The sequence below is a fragment of the Mesocricetus auratus genome, unplaced genomic scaffold (assembly GCF_017639785.1).
Source record: "Mesocricetus auratus isolate SY011 unplaced genomic scaffold, BCM_Maur_2.0 Super-Scaffold_100010, whole genome shotgun sequence".
Taxonomy (NCBI): domain Eukaryota; kingdom Metazoa; phylum Chordata; class Mammalia; order Rodentia; family Cricetidae; genus Mesocricetus; species Mesocricetus auratus.
In genome coordinates this window covers 77,673,939-77,691,208 of record NW_024429194.1, presented here as the reverse complement: position 1 = coordinate 77,691,208, position 17,270 = coordinate 77,673,939, and the positions used below count along the sequence as shown (strand labels likewise).

Genomic DNA, 17,270 nt, shown 5'->3' with positions numbered 1-17,270 from the left:
ATAGGAAGGAGTGCTGTGAAATGTGGGATGTTACCTACGCAAGACCTGCAGCACTCTAGCATGGAGGAGGTATGGAGTGATGCACTGGTTAGCTTTTGTCAACCTGACACAAAGTAGCATCACCTGGGAAGAGGGAATAAGAAAATACCTCCCTCAGATTGGCCTGTGTGGGGCATTTCTTTGGTTAATGATAGATGGGAGAGGGCCCAACTCACTGAGGGTGATACCACCTCAGGGCAAATGTTCCCGGGCTGTATATAAAAGCAGGCTGATCAAACAATAGTGAGCAAGCCAATGAATAGCTTTCGCCATGGCCTCTGTTTCAGTTTCTGCTTCCAGGTCCCTCCCTTCAGTTTCTGCCTTTGCTTCCCTTGAAAATGAACTATAGAGTACAAACTGAAATAAACCTTCTCCTCCTCAAGTTGGTTTTAGTTAGTATTTAGTTACAGCCACAGAAAACAGCCTATGACAAGGCCACGTGATGTTCCACCCGTAGCTGAGGCTCTATTGGCAGCTACTGGTTTCTGGTAAAGGGGTGTGGCCACCACTAAGGAACCTGTGATCCAGTAAACCACACATATGCCAGCAACTCAACTCAGTGGCTTGTAAAGCTTATGAAGTGGGAGGGGAATGTACTAGGAAAAAATGGTTCCAGAGGGGCAGGAGTTGAGGTGTGGGGCATAAAAGAGGACAACAGGGAAGAGGGAGCATGTGGTTGAAACACATTATACATAGGCTATACTACCTAAAATTTACCCCTGAAGAAGTTAAAATCATAGAAAAAACGACAGGATCTGTGGAGCAGATATATTTCAAAGGGAATGCCTGTGAAGAATAAAGACGGCTACATTCCATGGCTAGAGGCATCTGTTCACAGAAGACCTAACAACTATAAATGACCTGAACTTAACGATGGGAGTTCAAACACTGATGTAACATGAGCATAAATAGAAAAGCCACAAAGATAGCCAAAGACTGGAGCCATTCTCTCAATAATTGACAGAACAAGGGGATGGAAGACCGATGAGGGTGTATAGGACTAAGAATGTTATTCACTAACTCCATGCGATAGAAATTTAGAGAAAGCCCCCTCACCCTAACAGCAGTGTCCACACTAGTCCACTGTAGCTTGAAATGTTGGTGTACAGACCCCTGTGAGATCATGAGGAAGAGTTCCAGTAATACCCTTGGGCAATATGGAATGACTTAGGAATCAATTACAGAAACACTCTTAAAATCCTCCATATGGAATAATACACTTCTAAATGACTCATGGGTCATAGAAGAAGTCACAAGAGACAGGTATCAGAAATACTCTAGACTAAATGGAAAAGAGACTATAATTAAAGCAGTAGTAGGGGGCAGTATGCTTATATTAGTAGACACAGAAAAAGCACTTAGAAAATTCAACATCTAATTCTGACTTTAAACAAAACTCCAAAAAGATAGGTATAGGAGAGAACTTCCCCAACCTGAAAGGAGTATCTCCACAGAACCAACAACCAATGTGGTAAATAATACTGAGAGAATGAGTTTCCTTGTAAGATAAGAGATTAGAAACAATATCCTTTCTTACCATTTACATTCAACTTTGTGGTCAACATTATAGCCAATGTAATAAAGCAAGAAAATAAAATGTCACTCATCTGAGTTAGAAAAGAGATCTTGCCTTTGCCTAGAGATATTAGTAAAACAGATTGTGTGGGGAAAATGATAGAATTGACTCAGCTGGAACAGAGCTGAAATCTGAGTTTGTTAAGGCTTCATGATCTTTAAAGTCAAAGGTCGCTCTATATAGTGGGAGCAAACAGCCAAAAACTGTGAGAAAAAAGTCAAAGTAATACCCAAACTTATTTTGAAAAAACATAATCTAGATTAACCTGAAAAAATGAATCCCTGAAGAGATAGTCTAGATCAGGTTGGGTTATGGACATGTCTGTGGACCGTTGAATTAATGATGTTAATGGATATGGATGGTACTACTGTGGGTGACATCGTTCCCTAGACAGAGTCCTGAGTTGCGTAATAAAGGAGAGATTGTGCGGAGCACAAGAAAGCAATCGCAAGAGCTTGCATTCACTCTTGGCTCTTGACTGTGGATGGGTGAGGTGTGAGTAGCTATTTGAAGTTCTTGCCTTGAAGCCGCCACATTGATGGACTGCAGCCTGGAATTATGCACTGAAATAAGCCCCCTTTCCCCAAGTTGTTCATTGTCAGGGTGTTTTATCATAGTAACAGGCATGGCACTAGGGCAATGGCAAAGGTAACAAAAGTGGATAAAGACACGAAAACCACAAAACATTTCCAAATATTAAATAAAAACCTAAAAATAAATGGGGAGAAAAACTGTCTATAGATCAGATTGCTCAGCTTTGATATCCAGTCACTGTCCAAGCAGATTTATATACTTGACTCTCAACTATGAAGCGAAATCACAGAAGAAAACTTATAGGACTTGGCAAATGGAGATGGAGAGCCACTCAGTTTGTCAAATACTCACTGTGCAAGCTCGAGGACCTGGGTGTGATCTCCAAAGACAAGTAAAAAGGAGCCCGGTAAGGTGGCATGCACCTGCAACAGATGGATACCAAGGCCCGATGTCCACTCACTCAGTTCAGCCAAGTTGCTGTGCCCTGGGTCCCAGTGAGAGATCCTGTCCCAAATGACAAGGTGGATGGCACCTGGTGAACAGCAATCTAGTTTGTTCTCTGGTTTCCATGTGTGCACTTGCATGCACACATGGGCACGTGAGCGTGCACACGCGCACGCACACACACACACACACACACACACACACACACTGACAGACTGATTCTAAAATTTACATGGAAAATGTAAAGGATCAAGAAGAAATAAAATGCTTTTTAAAGGAAAGAATAAACACCATCCGCTACTTGATTTCAAGACATTTGAAACTACGCTGACCATGGCAGCGTCAATAAAATGAGATGGATGGGTCAATAAAACAGAACAGAAATATATACACCTCAATATTAACAGCTGAGTTTTGGTAAAGGTACAATTATCCTTCAAACAAACCATGGTAGAACAATTAAAACTCTGTTATCAGAGCAGCTGCCAAGGGCCATGTCTGGGTTGATGTCCCTGCTGCAGCTGGGATCTGTTATGATGTCTGTGACCCTTTTTACCACACTAGGTCACAGGAACCACGTGCATTGAAATTTGAGGGCTGTGCTGAGCCATCCCCATCCCTCACTGGCCCTGGGATGGCTGGCCCTGTCCCTTGCTGGACACTGCAGCAGAAGAGCTGGCCCTAATACCCACTGGAGAGCTGGCCCCTGCACTTAGGAGAGATGGCCCCACGCCCTCACCACATGCATGGGATATCTGGCTCCAGTGGCATGGGCTTAGGAGAGTTGGCTCTGTCCCTTACCTAAGGAAGGTGGTCCAGTGGCCTGGACCAACCAGCTCAGCTACCACCAAGACACACATTCAGGGCCTTGGTTTGGACCACCCTATCATTCACCCCATCTGTGATCTGCTGGAGTATATGAAGGGACTGGTCCTGCTGAATGATAACCACCGGGTATCCCAGATGCAGGGCAAGAGCAGGATATATGGGAGGAGTTTGGGTGAGGATTTAGTGATAATTGTGGGCCAGAGGCCTCGAACAAGACCAACACTCATCACAATGAACACTTTGTGGGTGGGCTGTTTGTGAACAAGGGGGTACACTTCATGGCACACTGAGGCGACAGTGATTAATAAAAAAGGGTTGGGAAGATGGAAGAGTGGGTAGTTTTTTGTTTTGTTTTTAATGAATTTTCTGGGAGGGTTATTTTGGGGGCCATGCTGCAGGGATGAGGGGCAGATATGGAGGAACTGAGAGATGAGCATAAAGTGAAATTCCCAAAGAATAAATAAAAAATTATGCTAAAAATCCACATCAAAAATCAAGTGTCAACAGCCCACAACAGCACAAATGTCAACCACAAGTGAATCATAAACTGAAACATGACATGTGAAATTATTATGTTCAGGAAGAAAACACACCTGGAAACTGCGTCAACTTTGACTAGTCAGGGGTAGTAGAAGTAGAGTGAGAACACTAGAAGAAAAATGGAAAGCTGAACTTCGTTGGATTTTTATTTGTTGAGGATTTCATGCATGTTTTAACATATTCTAAGCTAAAACATTTTTATTATTATTATTTTTTTTATTTTCCATTTTAAATTTAGATAAGAAACAAGGTTGCTTCACAAGTCAGTTCGAGGTCCCTCTCCCTTTCCCTCCCCTCCTCCCGTGTCCTCCCCCATCCCCCCCCCCCCCGTTATCCCCTCATTCCCCCAGGGAGGGTGAGGCCCTCCATGGGGGTGTCCATAGTCTGTCATTTCATATAGGGCAGGGCCTAGACCCTTCCCCAAGAGTTCAGGGTGAGAGTGCACCTCACATTGTTCTATGGGAGTCCAGAGTCCATGTGTATACTTGGGATGGGTACAGATCTGCTGTCCAAGGCTCAATAGATTACCTAGGCCTCCTCACTGACACTCAGATTCAGGGGGTCTTGATCAGTCCCATGCTGGATTCCCAGGCTGATGCCTGGGATTCAAGAGTTAACCTTTGTCTGGTCAGCATTTTATGTGTCTATATTACTGTATGATGAGTGTGTATTGCTTACAAAGGCCAGAAGAGGGTGACAGATCCCCTGTAATTGCAGTAATTGCAGTAATTGTAATAATTGTAATTGCAGTAATTGTAATGTGCTTGTGAGGTTCTCAACATGGTTGGAAACTGAACTCCGGTCCTCTGGAAGAGCTGAAAGTGAGCTGCTCTCCAGGTCTGGCGCTATGATTATTTTGAGGGTTGTACAGTTTATAGCAATGGAGATAGCATGTTAAGAAGAATGACTCCAGCTGGAGCAAGCAGGAGCCTGAGACAGACAGGGCGATGTTCTGCTTCTTCACCCAGGAAGCAGAGTAGGGGAGAGGGAGATGGAGAGGGAGAGGGAGGGAGGGAGGGATGCTGGGATTCATCTTATTCATCTTTCTTCCTTCTTCCCTCTTCTATTTAGTTCTGGGTCCCAGCCATAGGATGGTACTGTTCACACTCAGGGTAGACATTTCCTTTTTACTTATACTTCTCTGGAAAGACCTTCACAGACTCACTGGGTGTGCCTTTTAGATGATTCCCCACCCAATCAATCTGACAGTGATGCTTACACTGCAGAGGAGGGTAGTCAAGACACTGACTGTGTGTAGCTCAAGGCATGGCAAGCAAAAGGTAAGCATGGAGCTCACACACTGGTGTGAATGAGCAATGGTACAATCCAACTGGGCTCATGAAGCAGCTGTAAGCCTGTCACAGCCACCAACCATTAAAAAATGGAAAACATGTCCTCATGCAGACATTTGTCCATGGTTATCCCTAGTACTTAGTTTCTAACAGCCAGACTGACCCATCACAACTTGAATACCATCAACAAGTGAGCAAACACGATTCCCCTGGGATAGCATCCTATTAGCAACAGAGAGGGACTATTCACATGCCACACATAGTTGAAGGGAAAAATCATTGTATTCTGACCCCAGCCAGAAAAAGGATATATGGATTATGTGGCTCAAGGTACAGAAACTTCTAGAATATTCTTACTGATGAACAATAGAATCTGTAGGTCTTCTGGGATGCAGTGGGCAGGGAGAGGGGGTAGTGGTGATGCAGACATTTGGGTGACACCTAAGGAGACTCCCTTCATTCTGCCCACAGGGCTTTGTTCACCATTGTCACACATCATAGCCTGTCACACAGCACACTGTGAACATGAGGTACATGTCATAGCTAGGTGCATCAATTTGGCCAGGTCTCTGCTATTGGACCAAATACCAGTCTAGTTGTTGCTGGGGAGACCTTTAAAGATGAGCTCAACATTCAAGTCAGTTGACTCTGGATAAAGCAGATTATGCCTCATAGTGTGTGTGAATTTCTTCCAATCGGGTGAGGGCTCTGACAGAGAGCTGAGATCGCCCAAAGAGGAGAAAATTCTGCTGGAAAATGACATCAGACCGGAGTGATGTCTGCAGTGGCTACCTGATTCCCAGTCTGTTTTCTGGCCATGACATGAGCCAACACTGAAGATCCTCTCTCTGGTCCCTGTCTCTCAACTCTCTTTAAACTGCATTCTTAATCTCTTTCTTCTTATCATTATCCATTTCTCTCAAATCTCTTATCTTGATTTCTATTTCAGTCTCTCTCTCTCTTGATACCTCAATTATAAATCCTTCAATCTCCCTTTCATTCTCTCCCTATCTATTCCCACTCTGGCCCAAGTTCTTGATTCTTTCTCTTTGGATAATCTCAAACATCTCCTGTTACCAATGCCAGGGGTTTCCACAGCTAGGACTTTCCACCCACATTCCCATTGACAGTGTATCACAATCCCCATCAGGAAGCACTGACAAGGTCCACAGAGACAATGACCTTAACAGACAAGATGTTACCAATGCTGACAATGTCTTATTTACATTGATGCCTATTTTAAAAGTCCCACTCAATTTGAGAACATTAACTTCAGAAATTGAAAGAGTTCCTTCCAGTCAATAGTGAAAAGATAAACACCCCAAGAGCCACTTAGAAAGGGATATAAATAGATGATTACCCCCAGACATTAATGCACTCATAACAACTGTTAACCCTTGTTAGATCAAATCAAAACAAATGAAAGCCACCGTGGAAATCACTCGCCACCTGTGAGGATGTCCGCTGGACTCCTGTCTGCTAGCTCATTAGGGAGCTGGTGTGTGCGGATGGAATGGATGCTCCCAGGTACTGCAGCAGGACCGTGAACATTCATATTAACACTGTTGGGGACTGGCAGGATAATCCACTGCCAGGTCTAAAATCATGTCCTTACTTTGACCTAAGGATCCTGGTTCTATGATCCCGTTCTATAAATAGCAGCAGCTATCTAAAAACATTTAGCATAATCGTGTTCATGTTCTGCAGTTTAAACAAGAAAAGCATGGGAAATAGCCCAACTGTCCAAAAATAGAGACTGATGAATGGGATGGCAGTATTTATGTGTGACAGCAGCGTCACAGCAAAGTGCTGGAAGAAGCGATGACACCCCGAAATAACATTCACCCATACTTAAGGGGATCATAGGACATTTACAGAAGGATGAGATGGAATGATAGGAGCAAAATACAGGATGTGGGAGCTCTGGGTGGTAGAAATGACTGGCATGTTCTTGAATCTCCATTTGGCAGCTTAAAAAAAATGAACCCACTCTAGGAACAAGAGGCCGAGGAACACAGGGTATCAGAACATTTTCGGAAGCCAGAAGGCACAGGTTCTAACCCCAGATGCCATCCTCCTGCTCAAAATCCTTGAGAAATTTCCCCAACCCTTTCCTTCTAAGTGCCATAAACTCCAAGGGGATACTGTGAAAGGCCTCAGGGAATCCTGGAAAGCGACTGCACACAGAATGGGATATTGAAACCCTACTTTCTACATTTGAGGTGGTGCCCACACAACTGGTAATCACTGTGTAAAGTGATGATTCGTCTCCCCCAGGAGGGAGTTTGTATGCTGGAGCCTGATGGCTAGGAGCCCTCACGAGGTTCACAGTCTTCTGGGAGGCTCCTTGTCCTGTGTTTCCTGCCCGCAGCCAACTCTCCCCATGACTGTGTGCTTGTCCTGTCTCATTGCAAGGTGATCCCTCCTTGTTTGAGGTCAGTCCCTTGCAAGCTGGCCAGGAACTGTCTCAATGCACATGAAGACCAAATCCACAGCCTTTGTAGGCAGAAGGTTGGGGTCACAGAGGCCCTTTCACTCCTGGTCACATCCCTGTGAAGCTGTTGCACCCACTCTTGTCTCCAAAGCGCGCAGGTGGGAGAGGAAGCAGATCCTTCCCACTTGGATCTGCAGTCTATTCTCTGAATCCGTGCTCTAGCCTCTCCTCCAGATTCCATCTTGTCAGACAGAGGCATTCTCTGGAAATGTGTATAGCAGTATAGCAGGGGAGTGCAGAGATGCAGACGTCTGGGAAGAACACAGCTTGCTGCTGTTGCCTGAAGAAGAGCAGGTTAAGGACGGGCTGCCCAACCTGTCCCTTGAATATCTGCCTTCTCGTGATCCATAAAGATTCCCTATAAACAGGATTATTATCTCTTTTTAAAGTCAGCTTCCCTCTCCGCTGTCTGTGTGGGGACAATCTCATTTTTATGTCAATGCACAGAGATCTGAATTCAGGATCTCTGGTTGCTTTTTCAATCAAGCTCCTGGAATGAAACAGCAAATGGGACATATAACGATACTTGAAGATGGAGATGATGGGAAAACCTTGCCAGCCTGTGGCTCAATGAAGCCGAATGGGAAATAACCACACCTTGAGGTGCTGAGATTTTCCCACATGGATGGAGAGTGCTTGTCCAGGGCAAGTTCAGAACCCCATCCTAGGAGTCCACCCTATCTGTTATACTCTGTGACTAATGCAGGAACCACCATGCTGGAGCATTCCTTGGAGCTCAGTGACTATTGACTGGCCTTCTGTGAGACCCGGGGCTCTCCTCCGGTTAAACAGTCTCCATCTCTTGTGGTTTAGGCTTAGAGTTAAGGTGATGGTATGATTTTCTAGTGAGCTTACACACCCCTCACATTTTAAAGTCCTGCTAATTCTGGCTGGTGATCAAAAGCAGTCCGTCAACAATAACAACAAAAATCGTCAATTGGTAGCACATGTTGGGATCTAGAACTGAGCCTCTGTCTCCTAGCAACAGAACTCAGCACTCTGCTTGTCGCCCCATCCTCAATTCCATCCTGGTCTTTCTTACCAGACCCTGGAAACATGACGTGGATGGAGCATGACGGGCCGGTACCTGTCCACCCATCTAGGCTGCAGGTTGAGCTTTAGGTCAGGGGTGTTATCCACGTTCCTTCTGTAGCCTTTTAATCTCTCATACCTTTCCCACGGCTACTGGGCTCTTTAGCCTCTGTCTTCTGAATTCACTTCTGTCCTGAATCCTAAGAATCAAGTCACAGTGACTCCCCTCACATCCCTTTCCGCAGGAATCTTTAGAAAATACCAGATAGAGTAAGTAAGTACTGTTATGTGAAGCCTTTATTTCAGGTGTGTGTGTGTGTGTGTGTGTGTGTGTGTGTGTGTGTGTGTGTGTGTGTGTGTGTGTGTGAAAGATAGCTCCAAAGTCTGTCTGTTAACACATCTCATGGAAGCTCTCCCAGAACATTCCTTATAGTACCCCAGAACTTAACCTTGGGTGGAATGTTCTAACAGGGGAATTGAGAGATGACTCAGTGGTTAGGAGCTCTTGCTACTCTTCCAGAGGATCTGGGTTGGGTTCCAGCACCAACATGGTGGCTCACAACTACCTGTAATCCCAGTTCTAAGGACCCTGATGCCCTCTTCTGGACTCTGCAGCATGTGCACAGTACTTACTGCACAGCAAAACTGCACATGTGTGCATGAAGACACAAATAAGTCACTTTTAAAACAAACATTCCAACAGTACCCTTGAATCTTTCTCACCATGATACCTATCACATGAACATGATTGCATTTTCCTTGTGTATTTCTTAAATCCACTGCAAACTTCTCAGGGAGAGAAAATATAAATATTATTGTCTTTCTGGCCCCATGTGCTCAGCACCTAGTGGATACTCAATAAATGCATGTTGTATGAAGGAACGCCCGTTTCAGAGCAGGATGGATGGACAGGATGAAGTGGGGTATGTAAAGGTTTAGAGCTTTTCCCTTTTACAGTATGCAAAGGAAGGTGTGTGAAGGCAGATTCAATCAGCCATGGTCAACTTTGTAGAACCCAGTTGAGAGACCAGGGACCTCTTGGGCCAGGGGCAGACACGTCCATCTGGAATACTCAAGACAAGAGGTATGGTATACCACCTTGCCCACTTGACAATGTCAGGAGATCTGGTCTCTGCAGACTGTCCTCCCTGCAGAAAGGTAAGCTGGGAGAGGCTCTCCTGGAAAAGATGGTACCTGGGTCTTAATAAAACAGGAATTGGAAATTAGTGGGAAACCCTCTTGGTGGACATGATCTTATTATAGAAAGACCACTACCAGGGGTTAGGTGGTCTTAGTGTGAGGCCTGCCTCACATTCAGCAGCACTGCCGTGGATGTGGATGTGCTTGTGAGAGGGAGTACTTGTGTTTTCTCTGCATGTGTATGTAGGTGCTCTTGTGACTTGCATTTGCATGTGCACATGGTGTATATGCATGTACATATATATGAACATGCACTGATGTGGGTGTGTAGCCATGGGACATGTATGTGTGCATATGCATTTGAGCATACCTGTGTGGAGTGTGGTAATGTGGTATACATGTGCGCATATGTAAGTGTTTCGCGTATGTGCATGCACATGTGTGATGTATCTGCATGTATGTTTAGATATGCATATAAGTGGAGGTATGTGTGGCCATGTAGCATGCGTAGTCATGATGGTACCTTGTGCTTGTGGGGGAGTGTGTGCTTATGGTCATATGACGACGTGTGAATATGCATATATGTGGGTTGGGTGCATACAGGCCTGTGGCATACATGTATGCATGCGGAGTGTGTGTTTGTGGAATGTCTTCATGCAGCCATGTGGTGCACATGTGTACATGGGCACATGTGGTCAAGCTGGAGTACATGTATGTGTGCATATGCACTGGGAGGGCCTGGGTACCTGCCCTCCCTTAACCCCTTGGGAGTCTTCTCTACTTCCTTGTCCCTTTAAATGCCACACTGAACCAGGGTGCAAGGGGAAAGCCTCATGCTGGTGATCACCTAGTGACTTGTGGGGAAATGTCTCCATTTTCACCAAGACTTTGTGTGGTGTACCACCCCCTCCCCTGTAGTACAAAGGCCAGTGAACCCCAAACTGGGGCTTCTCTTAGCATGTCCCCTAATGCGTAGGAAGGGAAGGGAGGTGAACCTTGTGGCCATGTACCTACAGGCCACCTGGGAAACACCTGGATTTATGCCTCACCTCCTGGGCTTCATGGAACTTGCTAGGGAAGGTGGAGAATCGACTTCACCTGACTCAGCTAGTTGGTTTACAGGTGCAAACCTGTTCTATAGTGACAGGAAATGCACATCAGAGGAGCCATAACCATTGTTGCTCTCCTCAGAAAACCAGCCCAGTGACTTTGCCCTGAACATACTCTGGAAGACAGATGAGGAGAGCAGGCACCAGGAACCCAGAGCCTGGTTAGTTAGAGGCTGACGTGCTCTCCGGGGACAAGGAAGTATTTCTGGGTAGAAGTAAAGGAATGTCTTCTTAGAGTAGACACAGAGTCCACACGGTGGCATGCTTTGGACACAGGATAGGACAAGTGCCTCCTGATGCTCCTAGTGGGCCCAGAGCACCTTTGCACACCCTGGAGCCCTGGTGCTGGGCACACGTGGGGAACAGGTTCAAAGCATACTTTGCTTGCAATAAACTCTGAGTTCATTCTTCTGATCCATATCAAACAAGGTCTGGGACATCAGTGTCACAGGCCGGGGGCCCTTGGTGGAAGACTGGGGAGAGTGGGGGAGGGAACAAATCCACTAACTTCCCACAGGCCCTACGGGTCCTGCGCGCCCAGGGCCCAGGCTGTGGGTACGCTGGGCCGTCTCTGTCGCCATCCAGAGGCTCGGATGGGGCGCGGCGTCCCCTTTGCCCGCCTCCCTCGCCAGTCCCGGGCCAGTGCGGGGCCCCGTCACACCGGGCACGCGCTCCAGGCGCGCCCTTCGCACTGGTGACGGGGCGCGCCGAGCCGGGGCGCGCAGCGACGCCCAGAGCCGCGGGCTGGCGTCCCCGGGCGGGCGAGCACGGGCGCGGGCGGCGCGGGCGCGGGCGCGGCGCGGGGCGGGCGGCGCGGGGCGCAGTGGGCCGGGGCCCGGGCGCGGCGGCGGCAAAGGAGCACGGGGACGAGGAGGAGGAGAACGAGGAGGAGGAGGATGGCACGCGCGGGGCCCGCACGTGGAGGCCGGAGCGGGGGCGCGGGCAGGGCCGGCTGCTGAGACGCGCTGCTGCCCCCCGCGCGGGCACCGCGGCTTCAATGGCGCCATCGCCCAGGACCAGCAGCCGGCAAGATGCGACCGCCCTACCCAGCATGTCCTCAACTTTTTGGGCGTTCATGATCCTGGCCAGCCTGCTCATCGCTTACTGCAGTGAGTACCGTGCACCCAGGCACCGTACGGGCCTCGGGTCCCCGGCCCGGTCGCTGCCCCAGCCCCGGCGGGGCGCCCCGCGTCGGTGCAGAGTTGCGAGCGCGTGGCGCGCGGTCCCGGGTCCTGGCCGCTGCTCCGCTGGCCCGGGAGGGCTGGGTGCAGACGGCTCCGGGCTCCAGGCACTCCGCCACTAGGCGCATTAGCCCGTGCGTGCTTCCGGGGACTCGCCAGCAGGGCCGGCGTCAGGCCCAGGCCGGCACGGCGCGTCCCTGCGCGGGGGTGCCCACTACCCGCCTTTCGGTCGTCGCTCTGGCCCAGGCTGGCGACCTAGCGGAACTGCGCGCGCTGAGCTTCCCGCCGGCGACACTCCCTCCGGGGACTTGTGGGGACGCGGCAGCCGAGCCTGAGCGGGACTCCTCAGGCAGGAGCGCGGCTTGGGTTCCGACGCTTGGCGGAGCTTCTGCCTTGTTGGGAAGCGGGCTCGCCAAACGCTTTCTGTAAAAGGAGAAGTAAGGGGATGGATGCCACTGGAGGGGAGGGCCCGCTACCGCTGCGAGGGGGGTTTGGAGGAATGAATTGGCGACCCAGTGTATCTGGCAAGGGCTGCGGAGGGAGGTGCGGGATGGTCGGTGCCTGGCACGGGGCGCTGGAACTGGGCTGGGCTGGGAGCCTGACGGTGAGTGGTGGTAGGTCGCATCTGGGAAACGATTATATGAGCCCTGTACATACAGACTTGGGGCTGATGTAGGGTGGGGAGGCATTGTCCTGGATGGTGGCTGGTGTCTGTTGGTAGCTGGTGGGGTGGGTGGAGACTGGTTAGAGTTCTGGGCAAAGGCTACCGCAGGGATGGGAGCTGGGAGCTTGCCTGGTTACTGGTGCCTGCCTTCCCATCTCTGCAGGAAGGAAGAACTAGTGCCAGGGAACACCTGTCATGGAAAATTGCCACAGGCAAGTGGGGGGGGGGAGTTGATGAAAAAATATGGATTCTTTACAAAATTAAAATAAAATAAAAGGCCACCACTAAGCAATTCCTCCCACTCCCCCCTGGCCGTCACCAGAGCCTGGAGCCTCCTGTCTCCCAATTCCAGCTCCTCCTGTTTCTGAAATGAGATTGCAGCATCCTGGGAGATTCAAGTTATGGCCAAATTTGTCGCCAGAGTCCTGGGACAACTCTGCGTTGGGGATCGAGCAACCTCCAGCATGTAGGCATCTTGAGGGAAATTCGAGTAGGCCCAGAGCAGGAATCGTCCCAGGGGTTTCAGCTGGTCTGCATCCCCGTGTGTTACTGTGGCACCTTCCACTGAGGTTCAGCAAGTGAGAGGCTGGCTGCTGGCACTGCTCTAACCTGGTTGCCCTCGCTGCCCTGGGAAAGGAGTCTAATGGCGTGAGCCACAAGACAGTGCCCGCTGCTTAGCCTTCTGCAGGCTGCCGGCTACTTTCAGGGGTTTCCCAGGTACCTTTGAGCCTTGACTCCTTAGTGATAAGAGGAGTTAAAGACAGGTAAACTCCAGAGCTGGTCAGGAGCTGCCAGTTGGAATGCACTTCCTGATGCTATCTCAGGAGTGGCACATTCAGCCGTGTGTGTGTGTGTGTGTGTGTGTGTGTATGTGTGTGTGTGTGTGTGTGTGTGTGTGTGTGTGTTGAGGGGGCAATGGGGAACGGAAATCTGAAGCTGGCTGTACTTCCTGGGTAGGTTCTGGTCACAGAATCCTTGGATCAGCCTGAGAGCCCAGAGCTACAGACTGGGTCAATAGAGGCAGCTCTGCAAGTAGGAAAAGGACAGCTATCCACTGCTGCTAAGTGCATGACAACCCAGCACTTGACCTCAGCACTTCAGGGTGCCACCAAGCTGTACCTTGTATCCATTCCTGGCCAGTATAGCCTCTGTCCCTTGTAGCCTAGTCTTGATATGAATTAAAATGCGCCCTTACCTCATCCTGTTGGCTTGCCCCTTGATCTGACTGCAGGGACGGAGTCTCATAGACACAGAGAAAGGACAGGGCCTGCTTCACACTTCTCTAGCAGGCCTGCCTACCATCCTGCACGTTCTTTCTCAGCTACAAGGGCAATTGGTAAGGATGTCTTATCCAGATGAGCAGAAGTCCTTAATAACAAAGCTCTGAGCAGCCACATTTTGATGGCTGTTTCCATCTCCACGTAATGGAATAATTGACAATAAGCTAACGCTTTTCAGACACACCCCATTACACCAGAAATGCAGTTGGAGAAATTAAAACACTTCTCTAAAATACAAAATAACATAATAATAATTTATAGCTGGGAACTGCAGTCCTGGGGGAGGGGGGAAGGACTATTTGGTTTCTCTTAGAATCGATAATGCATAGAAAATGATAATTAGATAGATCCTGTGATTTCCAGCTTCTTTTTCAACATCTTCGGGATGAAGGATATTTAGCATCCTTGTGTGCAAGATGTTTCAGTAAGGACTTTTATTACCCTAAGTGTCTTTTTGCTGTGGAGTAGATACATTTGGGAAGCCGGTGTCCATCTTTTAGGGCTCAGTGCCGTTGCCTATGGTGTGTATGTTTCTCTGTAACACACTTGGTGCTCACTTCCTGGCACTAATCGGAGGAAACTGGATTATTTCCTGGCCTGGTTTCTGTTGGGGGATTCAACAGCTCTTGCCCATTGGATGTCCTTCTTTGCTACATGCTTGAGATCCATATTAAGGAGGTGGGCTCCACCCTCTGGCTAGAGAAAGACCTGCAGTCCACCAATTAGACTGGTTGCTATGGTGACTCAGCCCTGTCATTTTCAGGGATTGGGGAAGAATTGCCAGGAAAAGCAGGGGAAAAAAAAGAGGAGGGGGGGCGGGCAGGACCCCCTATGAAGCTGCCTTTAAAATAAGTGCTCTATTTCATGTGTGCTGTTACTTTGTAAGCAAGCACCCAGCATGCTCACCAAGGGCTCCCGGTAAAGTTAGGTGATGGGTTGTGAGGAAGGCAAAAGTGCTTTATTCTGGGCTTGGGAAACTCAGACTGTAACGTAGAAGGGACTGAAATGTTTGAATTGCTCCAGCGTGTGGCACAGGAAGGTCAGTTGGTCAGATGCTGTTGTTGAATGAGGCAGGACCTAGGGATGCTTTGCTTACACCAAAGAGTTCTTTCCACACTGGCTTGCGGCACGTTGGAGATAATAACAGCGAGGAACATGGAGAAAATGACGAGCCTTGTGACACCCGAGCCTTGACTTTGATGCCTTTGAGCAGTGCTGAATTCTGGAATGAAGAAGATTGCTTTAGCATAGATGGCAAATTCCGTCTTCAGAGTCGTGTGGTGGACAGACGCTCCTGTCGTGTAAATGCAAGGGCAGCCTCATTTCAGAGCACTGGGAAGTCCAGTGGAGGAGAGCCATTGGGGCTGCCTGTTTAACATAGTTTTTTTTCAAATAAAGTCTGTTAAAATTGAATTGTGCCATTCAGTTAAATCTCATGGCCGCAGCTGTGAATAGAAGAAATTGCAAACAAGTTTGAATTGTTTTTAATCCATTAGAATACTAACCGAGCGTAGGCACTTTGATGGTCCCCAACATGCATTTCCTTTACAAATACAATTTGTGGCATATTTAGTGGAGATGACAATGTGCTGTATTCCTGCTGATCAAATGTGATTTCTGGAGTTCTTGAAGAGGTAAAATTGAAAATACCAGAGGCTTCAGAAAGTGATGCATTTTAGGAGTCAGTTGGGGTCTCTCTCTCTCTCCTATTTTTTGTCTTGTTGTTGATGAATGTCTAGCTTGAAATGTGCTGTTTCTTTCAGCCACGTAATATAATGGTAAACGGCTTTCCCTAGCTGCATTTAGAGCCCCAGGAGAAAGGAGACAGAGGTATTTTGCCGCCTCTGAGGATTTTCTGTTTAGAAACCCGCAAGAAGCGACTCGAACTTGACTATCCATCTCCCTTGTTTCAGAGCCAGGGCTGCTCCTGGACAGAGGGTCTGGACCACCCCTGCCCTTCCCCCAGCCTCTCCTTGGGGCCATTTACATCATTGTCTACTGCCTACTTTACACTTCCACACTGGTCTGGCTTCTTGCTGCCATCAGCCGTGAGCTGTCCAGACCTCAACGAGGCCAGAGGAAACTGGAACCAGAAGAGAGCCTTGACTAGACAAGGCAGGACTGCGCTCTGCTAAATTCCCAAGCCTGGACCTGCCTCTACACCCAAGGCATAAAATATGTAGATCAACTTTTGTGATGTGGAAGTACTTTCAGGTGACTTTATGGGCGTAATTATGGGAGAATGTTATGATAATGCCGCAGTAGAAGAGGGGGGAAAGAAAGCAAAACATTAAAATCCCCATTTCTTTATATAGCTCGGCAGCTGCCTCTTTAAAAGACCTCATTTTTGCTTTAAAACTTGGTGTGCTGGAGTTAATGACCTCTACAGATTGCCACCTGTCTCCCGGGGCTACAGTGATGCCCAGCCCCTGAGATCAGGGCAAGAGTGGATGGACAGCACCCTGACTGCGATCTGGGCATGGCTGAGGAGACCTCACAGCTGCCTCGAGGCCTGTGAAGGGCAGGAGCAGGACCCATTGAGGCTCCCGCTTCCTTCCTAAAGGTTCACTTGTATTTACCAATATCTCTGAGCTGCCCCAGGGATTTCTGTGAGCTGGAATGTATGCAGGCCACTGGTACCTCCTGAATGTCACCGGCCCTTCCTCCATTCAGATGTCTCTGCTCCAGAGGGCACCAGCTAAATGGAGCAGCAGCTGGTGGGAGCCGTCCTGGAGCTGAGCTATCCAGGGGGCAGACTTGGCATTGGCAGGGAGTCTGCGTGACTGTTCTGGTCCCCATGTCACTGCACAGACATTGGTAAAGGGCCGTGGAATGCTTTGTAATGTTCATGCACCCTTTAAATGGCTGGCAGAGAAAAGAGGGCACCCCTCTACCTCTAGAGAGTAAGTAGGGCTCCTTTAGGATCTTACCCTCTCACTTCTTGGGAATCCAAGTCCCAACTTTGCAGACTTTGCCCTTGAGGATGGTGAATGTCAGGAAGGACCCCCTTGTCACTCCATGGTTGGTTTGTGCTTTGCAAAGACCTGTCCCTGGACTCACCTTCCAGGCTTCACAGGGGAGGCGTGAGTGGTGTGTGGAGCAGGGGCTGGAGCCTCT

At 48.6% G+C, this 17,270-nt stretch overlaps 1 protein-coding gene across 2 annotated transcripts in view; it reads left to right on the top strand.

Annotated features, from left to right (window-relative positions):
- The first annotated feature begins 11,867 nt into the window (after positions 1–11,867).
- The window catches only part of Tafa5 (TAFA chemokine like family member 5), a 206,322-nt gene continuing 200,919 nt past the window's right edge, over positions 11,868–17,270 (top strand). The window contains exon 1 of one of the 2 annotated variants that reach the window (XM_040754022.1): positions 11,868–12,137. In XM_040754022.1, the coding sequence (XP_040609956.1) occupies positions 12,026–12,137 (112 nt within the window). In that variant the 5' untranslated portion in view covers positions 11,868–12,025. The remainder of the gene's footprint in view (positions 12,138–17,270) is intronic. The other variant, XM_005067066.4, reaches the window with a different exon arrangement.